This window comes from Dicentrarchus labrax, unplaced genomic scaffold (genome assembly GCF_905237075.1).
Source record: "Dicentrarchus labrax unplaced genomic scaffold, dlabrax2021, whole genome shotgun sequence".
Taxonomy (NCBI): Eukaryota; Metazoa; Chordata; class Actinopteri; family Moronidae; genus Dicentrarchus; species Dicentrarchus labrax.
Genome location: NW_026136711.1, coordinates 16,466,959 through 16,484,884, shown reverse-complemented (window position 1 = coordinate 16,484,884; position 17,926 = coordinate 16,466,959). Strand labels below are relative to the sequence as shown.

General features: G+C 39.4%; 1 protein-coding gene across 3 annotated transcripts in view; it reads right to left on the bottom strand.

Moving 5' to 3' along the window:
• Nucleotides 1-12,297: 12,297 nt before the first annotated feature.
• camk1b (calcium/calmodulin-dependent protein kinase Ib) overlaps nucleotides 12,298-17,926 on the bottom strand; it is a 34,827-nt gene continuing 29,198 nt past the window's right edge. For all 3 annotated transcript variants that reach the window (XM_051413887.1, XM_051413886.1, XM_051413888.1), the window contains 7 exons: nucleotides 17,662-17,788; nucleotides 17,428-17,503; nucleotides 17,101-17,213; nucleotides 14,979-15,057; nucleotides 14,658-14,745; nucleotides 14,124-14,235; nucleotides 12,298-14,028 (listed from right to left, as the gene is read on the bottom strand). In XM_051413887.1, coding sequence (XP_051269847.1) covers nucleotides 13,934-14,028; nucleotides 14,124-14,235; nucleotides 14,658-14,745; nucleotides 14,979-15,057; nucleotides 17,101-17,213; nucleotides 17,428-17,503; nucleotides 17,662-17,788 — 690 coding nt within the window. In that variant the 3' untranslated portion in view covers nucleotides 12,298-13,933. The remainder of the gene's footprint in view (nucleotides 14,029-14,123; nucleotides 14,236-14,657; nucleotides 14,746-14,978; nucleotides 15,058-17,100; nucleotides 17,214-17,427; nucleotides 17,504-17,661; nucleotides 17,789-17,926) is intronic.

Sequence of the window (17,926 nt, the reverse complement as noted above, 5' to 3'; positions counted from 1 at the left end):
CATCTATTGCTGTAGCCTGTGCGGTCAGCGTAACATCTGAATCTACAAAGCTTTCAACGTATAAATCAAACTACGACCCAGTATTGTGTAAAGTTGTAAAACTACTTTCCTATTCAGCACCACAATGGGAAACGGAATGAAACGGTTGCAATGTGTTGAAGATTTGCGTTTTTATGCTTGTATCTTTTGCCTCATTGACTTTTCCAGACTTGTCCGGTCAGCCACAGAAAAGAGTTTCATTTTAAATGTGTCTAGCCAAACACCAGAACAAAGCGACTACTGAGAGCGTTGTGATGCAGAGGGGTAATGAATTCAAGTGAATGTTTCAAACTTCAATTGTAACGTTTCCTGCTTTCCATGTATTCGAGTCATAAATGATAAATGCTTCTTGGCATGCACGATATGTTTAGTGCAATTGAGTGCTAGTAAATCAAAAGGTTTCAAAGAACTGGTGCAAATTCAAAAGCAACATAAATCCTAAAAATAAATTGGCCCTATTTTGACCTCTACCTCTCAACCTTTTGTCCAGTGCGATTTCAGAAAGAACACAGGACCATTTCAGATGTGAAACCTCCTTGGCGGATGACATTTTCAACACAATTTCCAGGAGAGCTGAACCAAATTTCTTCCATATGGTGCTGTGGCATAAAACCGAGGGAATGAGAGGAAATGTTTGCATGGCGAGAGGAGAAACAAGAAATGGACACATTTCAAACAAATTTTATGTCAGGAACTCTCTTGCAGGATTGTTCTGCAGTAAAGCTTGATATGAAGGAGACATATACAAGCTTTTTTTCTTGCATATCGTTTGACCTGTTGAGCCAAGAGTGAAAGTGTTGCAGGGCAGCTCATCTTGTCTCCTCGTTAGCTTTTTTCTTCTCCCCGTGAAACCTTTGCATCAGACAACCTTGCCTGCAGCCAACTGTCAAAATCCCATGGACATCTGCCAAAGATGATATACACACACTGCTTTCTCAACATAAACCACAGTGCACAGCCAAGCTGCAAAACAGATGTCAGGCAATACGACTGCACAGTGGTGGTCCCTTTGGAAGACCTGGCTATCTGTGGACATGGTTTATTTATCTTGCCTTGTTTTATGTTTTCAAATGCTGTTACTTTCTCTGGTTGCTCTGGTTTAATTTTTTTTTGGTATTGATAATCCCAGAGTATCTGATTGGCTAATACAGAACATCTATATAATAATAATAATATTCACTGAATTAGTACAATATAAGAACTGTTTTCTACCAAAGATGTTTTGGGGTGGTCAAGGAGTGGCTGAAAAAACATTTTAACATTAATGAAACATTAATGAAAAAAAGGTTGAGAACCGCTGCTGCAGATGACAAGAATGTTTATTTAATGGAAATACATCCAGCAGTTGAGGGACCAAGTGTGCACACATTGCTAGACAAAAAATATCACCACAGGGCACAAAGGAGAAAAAGTCTGCAAACTCCAATTTCAATTTTTATTCTCTTTTGTACGTTTCAGTCTGCAAGATCTTCTTCAGGCGAATGTCAAGAGAAAACAGGCAGCAATCAGCTCAAATCACTAACACCTGCTGGTCAGCAAGCAGCAGGGAAAAAAAAACCAAGACGGCAAACACAGAGGGTAGAATGGCCAGGAAATGATTTCAAAAGTACAATGTTAATATGACAGCACCTGGAAACATATACATCCAGCAGTTATCATGACATCTGACTCAAAATCACAAACGTCAGCCTGCTGGTGGTGCTTGGGAAAGTCAGTGAATCATCAAAGTCAGCAGGATTCATCCTTTGGGCATCATGAATGTCTGCAATACATCTAATACTCTTTGGGATATTTCAGTCTGGACCAAAGTGATGGATCGACTGACCAGCCATAGAGCCATGTCGTTAGCATGTCTAAAAAATGGATACAAGCATCTTATAACACCAGAATCTGCAATTCAGATCAAGCAAGAAATTTGATATTAAGTTTCACCCAAGTGCAAGTCAGTGATACAAAGTGAACATTACCCAGCACCTCTGTGAACATGGCTTGACTTGAGTGGAAACGGCTCCTCATCATCTCTACAAGCTGTACGCTGGCGAGGACGAGGCGATTTTTCATTGTAGCCTGTCCACGTCTGTTTCAATAAAGATGACTGATGTGTGTGTTTGCCCTCAGAGATTTCTGCTGTTCCAGTCTAAGTAAGTAAATCACAATGCCGTGCTTTTAGCCTGAACTCCGTACTGTAAGCATGAGAGTGGGAAATTCAGCACCAGTATCTTGCCAAAAAGAGTGAGCTCAGTATTTTACTTTAAGGCCACAATAATGACCATAACACCAGATTAAATTCTGTTTCACAGTTATGGCATGCAAAAAGGCCATGGTTCACACAAGAGAATTTGGATTTCACTGTTGTTTTTTCACCCAGGGAAAAAAATTTGGCATTTCCACAGTTTCTGACTAAAGGCCATGACACACAGGTTGTGGAAATCACTTCAGGAGAAATAGAAAGGGTGTATGCTTTTGGTTGTTTTCTTCTGTCACCTCTTCATTGTTCTTCCTTTGTTCTTTCCCCATTTGACTAAATGATGTAAACTGCTGTTTTTACCTCCACAAACAACCTTCTTTCCCTCCTTCGTGCTCCTCTTCTATCTTCTACCCCCCCTTTCTTTGTCCCTCCATCTTTCACTTGTAATTATTCCCTTTTTTGTCTGGGTTGCTGACAAACTCCACAAGACAAGCGAGAGGAATCTGACTTCATGTGTTTGTTGTTAGCGCTGCCAAGCTGTTTTTAATGGTTAGAGATGAGGATGTTAGGTTTATGTCGCTATTTTCCAGCCCGCGTGTTTATTGCGTATTGCGTTTTTGAGAGATTGTTCAGCATTTGAGCCTGTTCTGTGTTTCATTCTGGACTGCATGTGGAGTTTTTGCATTGTTTTGAGAGAAGAGTATCCTGCTGTGGGTTGACTGTTTGACTTTGTTAATCCACCAGTTGTATGGTTACTGGTGATCGATGTCACTGTTTTCATAAACACTGAGGTGTTGCATGCATCTCTTCTTAGATGTGAGAAGTTTTGAGTTGGCCAGCATTTGAGATCTGATTAAGATCTCAAGTATCATTAGCTGAGTCAGAGCTGAAGGGTGAGGAGGTTCTGTGGTGGACGTGATTGGGAGATCAGGAGAGTCTGAGCACCAGATGGAAACAGTGGTGGAGCAGGACGGATCCTGCAGTGTGGTGATTAAAAGTCATGATTGACAGTGTTAAAATCAGTGCTGCTCGACTGCATGTAAATAGGGTTATAGAATATCTGTCAAATGCAAAACTGCGTTGTATTCAGTGGCCAAAAAGCCATTATTGCAGGTTTGAGGTACAGTATCTGTTTTTTGGACTGATAAGCTGCGAGCATATACGGTCAATGGCTGCAAGCACTAAAAGCGAAGCTAGCAGCTAAGCAATCCAACAGATGCGAGTAAATGTGTTTGTGCAGCTCTACTCATAAAAAGGACTAAATTAGGTCCCACTGATAATATTTCTTTTTTTTTAGTGAAAGCTAATTGCTTCCTGGTGAAGCAGATGCAACACAAATGTTACACAACAGGAAACCCGTTTTGGACAACCAGATAATAAAAAATAGATGTTGAAGAAAGAGTCACCTATTGGCAGCTCTCTTCAACCCCTATCATCTTAAAATTCCATTAATGTACCCAACATTTATGACATTAATGCTTTTTATTTGTGGCATCTGGCAATGGATTAGTAAGGAGACAGTTAACTAATATATGCAAACACCCAACATACCAAAAAACATCTTAAAGGCATAAATAAGGCATAAATTTTGACTAAGGCTGCTGGATCATACCCCAGCACACATTAGCCAAGAGGCAGGGAACACACTGGCCAGTCTGTCACAGGGCTGACACATAGACAGACAACCATTAATACTTTCAAATAAAGTATTATTTATCTAACCCGAAATACTAATAACTAATTAGCATTTATGGAGTGAGGTATTTGAAAATGAAACTGTTTTGAAATCGATCTTTTTGAAGTTCCATGTGAGGTAAGTCACTGTGCAGGTTAGAGCAGATTTAGTTTGCAGCTCTCTCGATCAACAGCCTTACTTGGACCTTGGCATGGCCTTGAATCCTGAGAATATTATTCGAGCAGAATTTACTGCCAGAGAAAAGGTTTCCACAATCATAGCCCTTCAGTCCATTTACAGTGTGTGTGAGTATTTGCATGTAATGGACTGGTCTATAGGACTTAGTAACTGAAACTGAATGTTCTTGGTGTTTGCTTAAGCTGGTGTTCTTTTTGTCTGTAAGCAATAAAAATAAATCAGTGAAAATGTGAACAGACACAGCTGTGTTGGACTGGTGACCTGGTCAGGATGAAAAAATTAAACTAGGTTATCAGGAAGTCGTTCACATTGACACACACATTTCACACATTTCTCTGCCGGCATCCCCAGTGACTTTGACCTCACAATGTGACCTCAGACGACCCAGAATTCCATGTGTATCCTGTCTGACGTCTACTTTGATCCATTGTCCCCACAAAATCAGTCAGATCCCATTCTAGATGTGCAAAGGTGTGGAAACACAACCCTTTCATGATTTTCCACTCCATCTATCCTGCTCTTTTCATGTTTTATTCCTGACAGTCTGTTTCCTTTTCATCCACTGTGGTTGGGGACTGTGTTGTCTGATGGACAGAGTCGGGGTAAACTCCCAGCTCAGACCAGTATAAGATGTTTTAATATTACTAATGCAAGTAACATGGATGTCAAGTTTCTGGCGATGTTGGTCCCTAATTGCAGGCTGAATTTCCCCAAAAGTGGAAAATTAGTGGCTCTCCTCATACTGCCAGATACTCTCCATCCTGCCCTTCATCCTGTTTATTATTACCAACTGTGGTTTGTACAGTCATGCAGGACTTTGAGGGTCTGCAACTTTTCATAAGCTGCAGCACTTTGGCTTCAGGAGCTGCAGTACTCTGTGTTGATTCTCCAAGAACCTCTGAACATCTTTTTGGATTTGAATAAATTGGGTCAGATTCAGGTTGGAAGAACTAAGCTTTGAAGCTTTGTAGCAAAATACTTTCACATCATCTTTCCCACTCTGCTAAAAATGAGTCGTTCACAGTGAGTGAATTGTTCATAAACTGCACGTCACTCAACTCCAAGGCACGAAGAGGAGGGCGATTTCACTGTGTAGTTTAGTCTCTCGCTCTCCACCGTGCTCCAGCACCTCAGGGACATTGACTTGCTCAAACTCAAACAACCTGGTTTTATTCTTAAAACAATGCGAGGCCACAAGACCGAGGAGAAATGGAAATGGAAAATCCTTTTACATTAATGATTTGTGTCTGTTTTTCCGTGTTTTGTTCCAAAGAAAACATTTGGCCAAGATGCTCTGAGCTACATGACGCTGCATCCAAAACAAATGCACTACTGAGATACAAGAAAAAGATCTCAGTGATTAGGTAAAGAGGGAAAAATAAGTGTGTGCACAAATATTTGTCAGGTAAGCTCCCAGGCTACATGCCATGGTGTGTGTGTTGGCCTGTTCAGCTGTAAGATGTCTGTGTGTGAGAGAGACAGTTAAGTCTTGTTAAAAAGAAAAATCAAAGGATCACATAGCAAATTATTTGAAGCTTACAATCAAAACACACAAATGTCTTATTCTTGACCTGTAGCCTACTGGTCATATGAAATTATACACTGTGCAGTGACTGATGAGATTAAATTTTGGATGTCCTCTTGTGTCTCTCATGAAAATAAACAGCATATCTGACTAGACATGGCGTGTCATTGAATTTGTATCGCCACCAAGGAGGTAGTGTTTCCATTTGTCTGTTTCTACTCAGATTTTTGGTGAAACTTGCTGTTGAGTTCAACTATAGGCAGAGGAAGAGCTGATCTGATTATGGTGCAGATTTAAATAAGTGGTCAAGTAAACCATTGAGGTATTTACACTATAAAGAACTTTTTGCATATATTCGCTTTAAACTCCTGAACTGTGAGGTATAGACGCCAAATTCTTTTCTTTCTTCACCATATTGCACATAACAAAACATTATTAATTTGCTATTTGACCTTCCTTATCTGCTATTCCTCTATGCACCATTGAACATAAAATGCCACAATTATTTAACGCACTGAGAAATTGCAACCATATGGGCAACCATGCACGTACATCTGGAGCATCGACTAGAAAAAAACATGTTGCCAGTGAAAATAATACAGGTAGCAGTTCGATTTCCCTACAAATTGTAACCAGCGGAACAAATTAGAACTATATAAACCCAACTTTTAGGATTGACATATTGCAGATGCCGCAAAATTTCAAATGTAGTTACTGCACCACAGAACCATTATTAATGGCTCACTGTTCATGAGTCTGACTCACTTCAAACGTTACTCAGTTAATCCTTCATAGTAATTTTTGACTGGGAAAGGGTGGAGAAAGAGTGAAAAGCTCAAACAACAAGTGAAAACTCTCCATACCTGCCACAGCACACATGTTGAAGGACAACATGGACTTAACGGGCACATAAACCTCCTGAGAGCACTGACAGACAGAAACACAATAGATTCCTGCTGACAGACAGGAGGGAAGAGTGTGTGCTCGCACTTTCACTGTGCACACAACACATTTCATTTCAAACCTTAACTCAGCACTTTGACATAAGGTGAAAGTGCTAACCTTGAAAAATGAAGAGTTATAAAGATTGATTTGAGAATACCTTTCCTGAAAGATGTCATTATAAACCCACTATAGTCATTTGCATTATCTTATCAATTATCTTAATAATTATTGGAGTATAACTTTATGCCAGGTACCTTGGATGGGAGTGACTAAGACTTGTGGACCTTCGAGATAGCACTGCTAGTCAGAAACTCACTCAGATCAACAGTGTATTTGGTTTTTCGGCCATGATAAACCTGCCGATCTCTTTGGTCCAGACTGAAATGTCTCAACAAAGGTTGACATGAAATTGTGGTACATTCACGGTTGGTCTATTGGCAGAAATGGAATATAATATTCATTCAGTGTTTTCATTAGTGTTCAGTCACCTGAAAAAAAGAATTATTTTGTATATGTTACCTTAGAATAATTTACAGAGCGGTTCCTCTTCCACCGAGGCCGCCATATTTCTACAGTAGCCCAGAATGGACAAACCAAACACTCTCACAATCTAGATACAGTTCTTTTTGCATTTCACAGTTTCTCTTATACACTTGGAAGGCAGAGTTGCATCCAAAAGGCTGAAATTTGCAACTTCACCGTTAGATGCAATATCCCACACACTGGCCCTTTAATTTTTAATCTAGCATCAGCTGGTCAAAATTTCAATTTGTCTAATACTTTGGATTGTGACCAAAAACCTGCAAAACTAATGGCATCCCCACTAGCCTCAGCTGTATTTTGTGTTCAGAGCTAATACAAATATAATAATAATTTAATAACAAATGTTAGCATGCTCAACTAAGGTAGTGAACATGGTTAACATACCTGTCACACAATATATATAATATATAATATATATATTGATGGGCTAAATATGGGCTGTTGTGGCTCAGATGGTAGAGCGAGTCAACATCTAATCAGAAGGTTGGGGTTTGATCCCCGGCTCCTACCGCTGCATGTCAAAGTGTCCTTGAGCAAGATACTGAACCCCAAATAGCTCCTGATGCTGTGCGTCACTGTTGCATTGAATAGAAATGTGGCATTAGAAATCAACAAATAGTTTTATTTCAAAATGTCTTTTTTCATTGAACTTCACCCTTTCACTTAGTATACTATAAACTAAGTATACGCTTCGCACTGTTTACATCCAGTATTCACAGCAGGTGTGGTAGTAATTTGTGCCTTGTTGATATGACACTAACCACATAATAAATCTTTGCAGACTTCCAAATCAGCATATTGATTTCACTGCTCTTTAAAGGTTAAAAAAAAACTGACACTGTTTAAATAAATCAACATGCAAACGATGAAGTTGAGTCATAGCAGTGTGGTTCACTTCTGGCTCATCACTGTATCAAGTCTCTATTTCACATTCCATGCAAGCATGGGCATCAGCACTCCAGAGTCATGCTGGGAGGAGGATGTGGACTAAGCACAATCTTCAATGTGCTTCCCCTTTCATATTGTTGGATAAATTAAATGCAGCCATAAAGATGTGTGCGTTAGCTTTAAAATATGTAGGCCCGCTGGCTTCTGGTCCGATCCTTGTTTTAATTGAACTGTTGTACATGGTGGCAAAATTCACCCTTGGCCATGTTTTACTTACTTTTCCACTCCTTCAGATCCATCTTTCAGCACTCTTTACATTGTGATCCATGCAATTTCTCTCCCATTATTTTGAATCAGTCCCTTGTTCCTGGTTTGACCGCACAATTTTTACTCTGTCTACTGTCTCCTGAATGAGGTCGACCACCAGACTCCCACTTTCGCTCTGCTCCTTGGTCTCCTCCAGCACAACGCTCCAGCAGCCAAACCACAAGCCTCAATTACCCAGCATTCCTTGGAGAGCATGAGAGAGGCCTCATGTAGCAGACTATGAAATTAACATTCATGACAAACCTCTTAAGCCACGAAACTATTTCATGAGAGCAACAGTTGCAGAATTTCATCATTGACAAAAAGTCATCTCGTCACTTTTTTTTGTTTTACAGGTTTCTGTTTTCTGACAAAGGATAGGAACTGTCATGATACTATTCTACCCTAAAAAGCCAAATGCTGTAACTATACATTTAGTAAAAATGTTTCTAAGGCCAGAATCTGACTTTATTTTACCATATAAAATGATTTTATCCCATTGAAATAAATAATTTCAAAGAAAACAGCATGTTAAATGTGCGGTTACAGCAAAACACAGCTAAAACCAGTTCCAGTCAGTTAAATCTAGCGGGAGATAGCCACAACTGGCACTGCTAAATCTAGTTTTCCCAGATAATTAGCTGTTTCCTGTAACTGAAATCAATTGGGTGAACTAACATCTTGAACTAACTTATCTCACATAAATGAAGCAGAACCAGAATATAGTCGTGGAGAAAAAAAAACTGCCAAATTATTCCCGTAGATAACAACGGCTCGTAAACAAAAACATAACAATACTTACTTTCAGGTGAAAACATACTCATACTATATACACCGATCAGCCATAACATTATGAGCACTGAGAGGTGAAGTGAATAACACTGATTATCTGGTTATCATGGCACCTGCACCGTCAGTGGTTTGGGATATATTAGGCAGCAAGTGAACATTTTATCCTCAAAGTTGATGTGTTACAAACAAGAAAAATGGGCATGATGAGGATTTGAGCGACTTTAACAAGGGCCAAATTGCGATGACTAGACGATTGGGTCAGAGCATCTCCAAAACTGCAGCTCTTGTGGGGTGTTCCCGGTCTGCAGTGGTCAGTACCTATCAAATCAAGAAAGGTGCCAGAACACACAGTGCAACGCAGTTTGTTGCGTATGGGGCTGCATAGCTGCAAACTGGTCAGGGTGGTCATAATATTATGCCTGATCGGTGTATAGATTTATAAATGTATGTATAATGTATATTCCATTTCTGTCAACAGATCCTCCAAAATGTTACACACTGAAGCTTTGAAAGAACTTATTAATAATGCATCTTCCCCATTCCTTAAAGGGACATTGTGTAGTGTTTTAAGTATTTTATTAGCTAAAATCAATGTCTTCATTCATAAATGTAACCTCATTGGTGTAAAATTATCTCTGCCAATAATCTGACTTATCCTCGTAAGCGAAGAATTTCTTATCTGTATAAACATTGGACGGGCAAGTCCATGGAGGCTTCCATGTCGTTCCGCCATTTTGAAAAACTATAATCGCCGAGAGGGACATAAAGCACAAACCTACCTGTCGAGCTAATCCACAACGCGTTTTCGTTCAGAGCCAGCGTCACGTGACTGAAACCAGCTATAACGGAGAAGGAGACCAGTGAGAGGCGCTTGTCACTCCCCCGGCACATTTGAAAGTCTGCACTGCATTTCAGTTAATAATGGAGGATCATACTTATGCCAACCACAGGAGAAGGAATCCTCGTCGCCAAAAAGTGAAAAAGGGAATTAAAAAGGCAACGTGACTTGCAAATTCAAAAAACGAGGGTAAACATCGGGGTAGCTTTTCCCAGGTGGAAAGAGCTAATGAAGGAGAAAGACTTTCAAAGGTACGCTGAAGTTGCCTGCTTTCTCCTCGACAGGTAGGCTTCTTGGTACATAACGGCTACCGTAGTTGCAATACGCATTTGAAAACGCGAGGCACTAGAGAGCAATATTCGCTTGAATGCAAAATACAATTTCACCGATGGGAAAAATTCCTACACAATGTCCCTTTAAAGTTTTTCTAATAGTCATTTAGTTTTTGTTGTAAAATGATAAGTAAATAAGTTTGGTTCCTACTTGTGCAAAATAATACATTTGCTTTAAATAATTGTTTTACAGAAATAAGAAGCACGTCGATTAATCATCTAATTTGCATGTACAGGTTACTGCATGCAGGGCATGAAATATAAGCATACAAAATGTATTTCTTTCTTTTACAAACGAACTCAGACAGATTCATAATGCATAGACAGGGATTTTAATGTATGTTTGATTTACAAATCTGTTCAAAGCACAAGTCACTGGCTTTCACACTGAGCACTAGTCACTTTTCAACAACCCATGATGCATTGCATCTGTGTATACCGTTGCTACTGTAGCCCACAACAGCAGCTCTTGAAAGGCAACATATTTATGGTACAAATACTGATTTGTACAACAAATCACACACTGGTCATCCTTTAAAAGTGGTTGATGAGCGATCAAAGGAGAAACCTTCACACAAATCATCTCTTTCCTTTAGGTTGGTGTACTGTCAAATCCTTGAATGAAATGTAGGCCTATGTGCTGTAAAAATGCTAATTATCAATGCAAAAGCTGCTGTAATTGATCTAAACACCCTGTAGTTAGGTACTGTTAAGGGCAAGTTCGCTATCTCCCCATTCCCTAACTGTGCTGCTAATATCACTCCTGCTATTTTCCTACCACGCTGGTTGAGTGGTGAGGTCATGGGATACTACTTGGTTATGTATTTCATCGCTTGTTTCACTGCACTGGAATGTAAAAATCCTTCGTTTTCCGTTTCCACAAAACAAGAACAAACACTCAGTTCTGTTGTTTTGGTTGTTATATCCTCACTCACACCGCTCAGTTATAACCAACTATTCTCTTAATATCTCAAGGGACCTTTGCACCTTTGGGAGTGGGTGTGCTGAACTAACAGAAGGAGTTGGAATATGTAAAAAACATTGTATATTAATACTACAAAATGAATCATCATTAGGCAGATAACAGGGGCTAACTCAGACTGCAGGAGTTTAATGAAAACATTGCTTTCATTATCAGGAGAGTCAGTCAGTCTGCCAATATCAATAAGACTGTGGATAACGACTGCGTCCACGTGTCAGCTTTCCTGTGCTTGTATGGGTCTTCCTCTATCACATTAATTCATGAGGTACAAACAATTCACACTGAAAATCCCAGAACTTTTAGCTCCGTTTTATAATTTGGAGTCACCAGTTACATTACTGTCCAATAAACTACAATGCATACCCAATAGAAATGCAGAATAAAGCTCAAAAACACTTTTTGAAGCAGCACATTGAACTTGCTTTAACCAGCTGAAACATTATTAGAGCTTTTGTTGCTCTTTACTCATCTACAAGACAAGCTTTGAAGACAACTCTGAACTTGTTAAAGAGTAAAACATATAACAAAATCTCTGCCTTTACCAGCACTCAGCTCATGACAACTGTAACATTATCACAAGTAGTGTACACACTATTTATTGTTGATCGTGAGATTCACAAATTTCAAGCCATGTCATGCAAGCATAATCAGTACCAAATCACATCAGTACCAAATGTCTATACTGTAGTATCAGAAAGAGAGTGAAACATGTAAAAAGAAACTGAGGATGGAGTGATCAGAGGATGGATGATGCTCATGTTGATGAGCCGTCCTACACGGTCCCTCAGTTCCTGACTAACAGCTCCCGAAATGACGTATAGAGGATTCAAACAAATGTGCATGAAGCTCTTTTACATCTGAAACACTGTAGAGCAGAAGATTCTTCATCAAATCCAGTAAAAGAACCAACACTGCTACATGTTTGTCAGTGCTTATTTTTAGAAAAGAGTCGGATGAGTGAAAAATTAATACAGAGTACGTACTCCTAATGCACACACAAACATTAAAAGCAGTAAGTGATCCAGTAAAGATGAAGTGAGTCGATCTGATGCATATTCACATTCTTTAATCCAGGTTCTTTCTAAACAGGCTGCGTGTGGAGGAAATGTGCCTGTAGAAGATGAATGTAAGAATAAAAGGATTGTAATGACAGTACGATTACAGTACATGGTAACAGATGCATATCAAATGTTGGTAGTTTATTTTTTTGCATTCACACAACCTACTTAATTCTACTACAGCCTAGTCTTAAGGATGGTTAAGCACACTGATCCATGCTTTTTAAGGTTTGCAAAAGGTTTTTTGCACAAAGTGTACTGTGGGATTTGTACTTAAATAAATGAACACAGTTCTTTATTATGTGTGTCAGAGAGAGAGAGAGATAGAGAGAGAGAGAGAGAGAGAGAGAGAGAGAGAGAGAGAGAGAAATGGCAAATGACACTTCTTTTAATAAATGAGGTTCCTGATTACCCTCCAGAAAGGTTTTAAAAATTTTACAGTTGGCTTTCCCATTTCATATCATAATATTGATGTAATTTCCATTTAATTTCCATTCACCAAATAACAAAATACACTTGACCATAATGGCAGTGTACAGTGTGCGCACAGCCCCCCCTCCCCCTTTGAGATTACAGTACTTTACTTTAACACAAAAAGCATAAAACTGCATTTTAAAGCTGAAAATGTGATACATACAAAATATGAAGTTACAGCAAGAGTCTGTGCTGCAAGAACTCCGCAGAAAGAGACCAAATATTTCAGAAGCTACCCGAAAATAAACCCATCATTACTGTATATCCTAAAGGCACCTTAGACAAAGATATATCCCTGTGGTTAAAGAGGTTTGGGGTTAAAAAAGGAGAAGGGAGAAGCCTTTCCCTCTCAAAAAACCTAACCACAGCATGGAAACGCTATATCGCCACAAGAGAGGCTACGTAGATGGACTTTTCATTGCATAAACTATGTTGATACTGATTGTCTAAAAGCATGACTTAAAGACAGAATGCAGTAAAATTACAAAATTTGACTCAATTTCATTTAAAATACGGCAAAATATCAAAACGCTCTTTGTCTTTCCACCTTAACAAACTTTGCACAACACTCCATCATTTGCATTGTACTGCATTTTCTGCAACAGGGTATATTTCTAAGATAACAAAACATGCATGGGGGAAACTCTCTCCTGATCGTGCAGATATTGTTTCTAGATTTACGCTCCGAAGTCTAATGGTAGGAGGTTAAAAAGACAACACAAAAAATATATAAAACAATTAAAACAAACAGACAGGTTGAATCATGAGTAAAAACAGTGTCCAACAAGCTCTGTCCTGCTTCGGCAAAAACAATCCCCCTGACATGCTGGTGGAGGAGTTTATCTTCCCCTCCTTCCTTTGTATCCTCTCCCTATTTCAACTCATCCCAAACTACCAGCCCAGTCTGTAAAAGTAATCCTCTCTGGTACATCATCATAATTATCATCTCCCTCCTCCTCCTCCTTTCATTCCATTTTATGTCTTCCTTCTCAGGCTGGACAGGCTTGCTCCCCCTGCAGGCAAGAGGTTGGAATGACGCTGTATTCCTAACCAGATAAGGGGGGAGATAGTGCCTCTGGTTCCACCGAGGGGGTTAAAATTGGAAAGTCACTGGGATTGATTAGACAGGTACATAGAGCAGGCGCAGGGGTCACACCCTGCTGGTTGGGTGGCAGCGGTAGGTGCAGTTGGACAGAGGGTCAGCTCCGCTCTCGACATTCTGGGGGCACCCTCCTTCACAGCACGCTGGGAGACAAAGAGGGCGTACTATCAGTGCTGTTTGTCATTAGAGGCACTACACACGTTACACTGTGTGTGAGGTTAACAAATAACTCCTGTACCTGCGTCTTCCAGCAGATGAGTTCGGCAAGGACTGGGGTTGGGTCCTTCGTGACTGGTGCCCAGCTGGAGGCGCCTCATGTGACGAACCACTGCTGTGGCATTAAATGCTTGCTGTAGAGAAAGACACAAATGGAATATTTATAAGTAGACCAACTGGGACCTGGGCAGCAACTTAAAGCAGGGGTTAAAATGCTTAAAATGAAGCCATCTTACTTGCTATTTGATTTCATTTTATATGTTTTTAGAGGCCCTAACGGTTAAACTACATTATTTAGCTAGAAAAGATTTGTCATCATTTTGTGGCCCCATGGATTCATCTTACAATCCTTGAGGGGGTCCTGACATTAATGCTTCTAACAATTCCCAAAAGTTAAAATGAAAAAAGGCTGTACTGAAGTGATTCCTGAAGTTCAGACCAAGGCAAGACTTTTTATTGTATCTGAAGTGTATTCTCTCTATATGCACTAAAGGGCATAAATCATGCAGATAAGAAAATCAAAGTGCATCCAAGATAAAATGGAAATCTTCCTTACCTTCCACTTGCTCTTAGCAAAATTCTTTTTGATCTGAGCACTGACAGACTCATGGATGTTCTTATCCAGAGCAGTATCCTCAGCAATCCTGAGAAACAGACGGGTAAGGAAACGTAAGAGTGTGTCTGTGCAATGGATGGAAATCACATGGACAGCCTCAGCCATAATCAGAATTTTTTAAGTGTCAAGAGCTGCATAATATTCTCATCCCAGATTAGTTAAAAAAAAGAAAATCACTGAAGGTTGAGTGTCAAGGTTTTAATCAGACAACAGGAATATTCTTTGTAATGTGAGTGCATCATGACAGTGTAGGACCAGTACCAAGGATGCTGCAGAGCCTGGTCACAGGTGTAACGTACGTTGGGGTCTTTCTCCATCAGGTGGAGTATAAAGTCTTTCGCTATAAGGAAAAAGAAAGGTTCAAAAAGTAAATATTACAAAAGTCACCAGTCGCACTAAATTGATGCAGTCTATTTATTTATGCAAGCCCATACTACAACATCAGTTTAAAACTGGAAACCGATAAAGATAATAATATTTCAGTTTCTTACTGCTGTAAACAAGAGAAAACACATCTTGAGTTGAGTTCTAATATTGTAGAAAACTGCATCGATTATATCATTTTTTCTAAAAGTTGGAGATCCCTGCTCAGGGAAACAGGGACCCAGTCCAAGAACTATGACTGGGAAAAAAATCAACATGGGATCATTGCCTTGGTTTGTAGGCTCAACACCTGGAAGGTGAAAGGTAGGGATCGAATAAAATATTTCCTGGCTTAGACAACTTGAGACATCACTCTCGCTGTATGAGAAAGGTATCGCCTGGCTCTAGAAACAATCTCCTGGATAAGAGGTAGTCTCTGTCTTGTACTTGTCTGGGACTTGCTCAGGTGGGTGGATGCTAACAAGCCCTGGCTGCCTACCGCAGTGTTGGGTGTTTTTACTGCTGGATGAGAAAGACTGTGTGTAGCAGAGAGTAAAACTCAATTCTTGTTTGTACATCAATGTGCCATGTAAGAGTTTCAATTCTTTGATGGTTTTTACTGTCTGAAGAGAGACATGCCTGGTGAGAAACCATTTCAGTTTAAACTTGGAGATTTCATTTAAATTAAAATTTTTAGGTAATTAGAATTTTGCTGCATATAAAAAAGTTTTCCACTTGCTTCTTCTGACATTTGTGTAATTGAATATTCATTGTCAGGTTCAGAGTGGTTTTCACAACTGCAAGCAACATTAAAGAAAGTTTTAGATTTTTTTTTTTACAGTTTTTCCATGTGTGAGCTCTGGAGTCTCTGTTCCACCTCTCGCATTTAATCACAAGCTTTGGGTTGTGGCTGAAAAAATTACATCGCCGGTATAAGCAACCAAAATTAAATGCATACCATAGGAATGTAAAGATATATCACAAGAGTTAAACTGTGATACAAATATGTGAAGACTCAAATTGGTGAGATGAAAAATGAATCAATTGTGAGTTGAGATATCAATTGTGATATAAAGAAGCTAGGCATCAGTTTCACTTTTATAAAGAAATATGCATTGTTTTGCAGTTTAGACCATACCTCCGAAATGAAAAAGGATTCCATAATTTGATAAAGAGAAATAAAAGAGAAAGCGTATCTGGAACATTTAAACACATGATATGGGACTGCCCAGAAGTATATGACTTCTGGAGGAAAGTGACATTAACTCTATCTGATATAACTGGTAAGCCCCTGGAACCAATTCCTCTTTTACTAAACGATGACTCACACTGAATTGAGTGAGAACGTACGTTGTAGCTCGCTGGACTGACTGCAGCCAAAACAACTCATAGTCTAGGGTTGGTTACCACCGCACAAACTATACACTAGAAAATGACTGGAATATTTTCAAGATGTGGTTATGTTAGGGGTAAACAAAGCCAACGCCATTATGTTGGAAATGTGGAAAGGAGCTGCCTCTGTAATAGCAGAACTATTGAGGACTTGGACCATGAATTTACATTAACAGTGTTAGTTTGAACTAAAAGGGGGGACTAGTATATGTATTTCTGATGTATTCTGTGTATTTGCAATTAAAAAAAAGTCTCTTTGTGAAAAAAACAAAAAACCTAAAAATTGCGAGGAAATTATATTGTAAACCAAGTATTGTGAATTGTTTCGAATTGTGAGTTGTGTGTATCTTTACATCCCTAGTCTCCCATAGAGTGGCTGACCTCACTCTGTGATAAAGTAGGGAGTTCAGCAGGGAGGGAAGAAGGTGCTATTAGGCCACTGCTCAATAGATGTAGAGGAATTCAGTAGGTTGGTTTAACTTTGAATATATTGGACAGAACTAACTAGAAGGAATATTCAAGGCAGACCCAGGGACAGTTTATAAGCTTTGATCATTGTGTCCCTTTACTGAACACATGTTTGCTGTTTCTCTGTGAAAAATCTACATAATGCTGCTATGTACTGTACCTGAATCAGAGATATCGTCCCAGTAAGGAGAATCAAACTCGTATTCTGCCTTCAGGATCTGTTCAAACAGTTTGGCATCATTCTCGTCATAGAACGGAGGGTAACCGCACAACCTGAGACACACAGAAGAGCACACACGTCAGGTTTCCTCACAGACGTGCAGGAGCTTTACGACTAGAAGCATCCCAGGAAGTTACTGAAGTTATAAAGGCTGACCAAGGTACAAATGACATGACTATTAAAATACGGTTTCAAAGCCAAATCTCTATAATTCATGATAATAATAATAATGATAATAACAATAAATGTCTTAAAAAGTGTACTTACAGAATATAGGCTATGACACCAATTGACCAGCAGTCCACTGCTTTACTGTAGGGCTTCTGAGCCAGCACTTCAGGGGCTGAAAAAAACAAGGTAATAGGCACATATTCAGCACTATATATGCATCAACTGTAAAAATCAATGTTACTGTAGTTGAGAACTGAGTGAAATCAAACTGCTATGTAAAACTGATAAATTACAAACAGATTTATTAAAGACAGTATCTGATGTCTTTACCAACATATCCAGGTGTCCCACAGGCTGTTGACATCACACTGCCAGAGCCCTCAATTTTAGACAGACCGAAGTCACTGATCATGATTTTGGAGTCTTCGTCCATGCTGTAGTACAGCAGATTCTCTGGCTGCAGTGAGGAGGGACACGACCATGATCAGAGATGTTTATAAATCATGCAAAGTTTTCTCCTGAACACAGAAATGCAGACAGGCCTCCACCACCACATGTACTCGGTAATAACTAATCTCCATAAAAGGATTATATG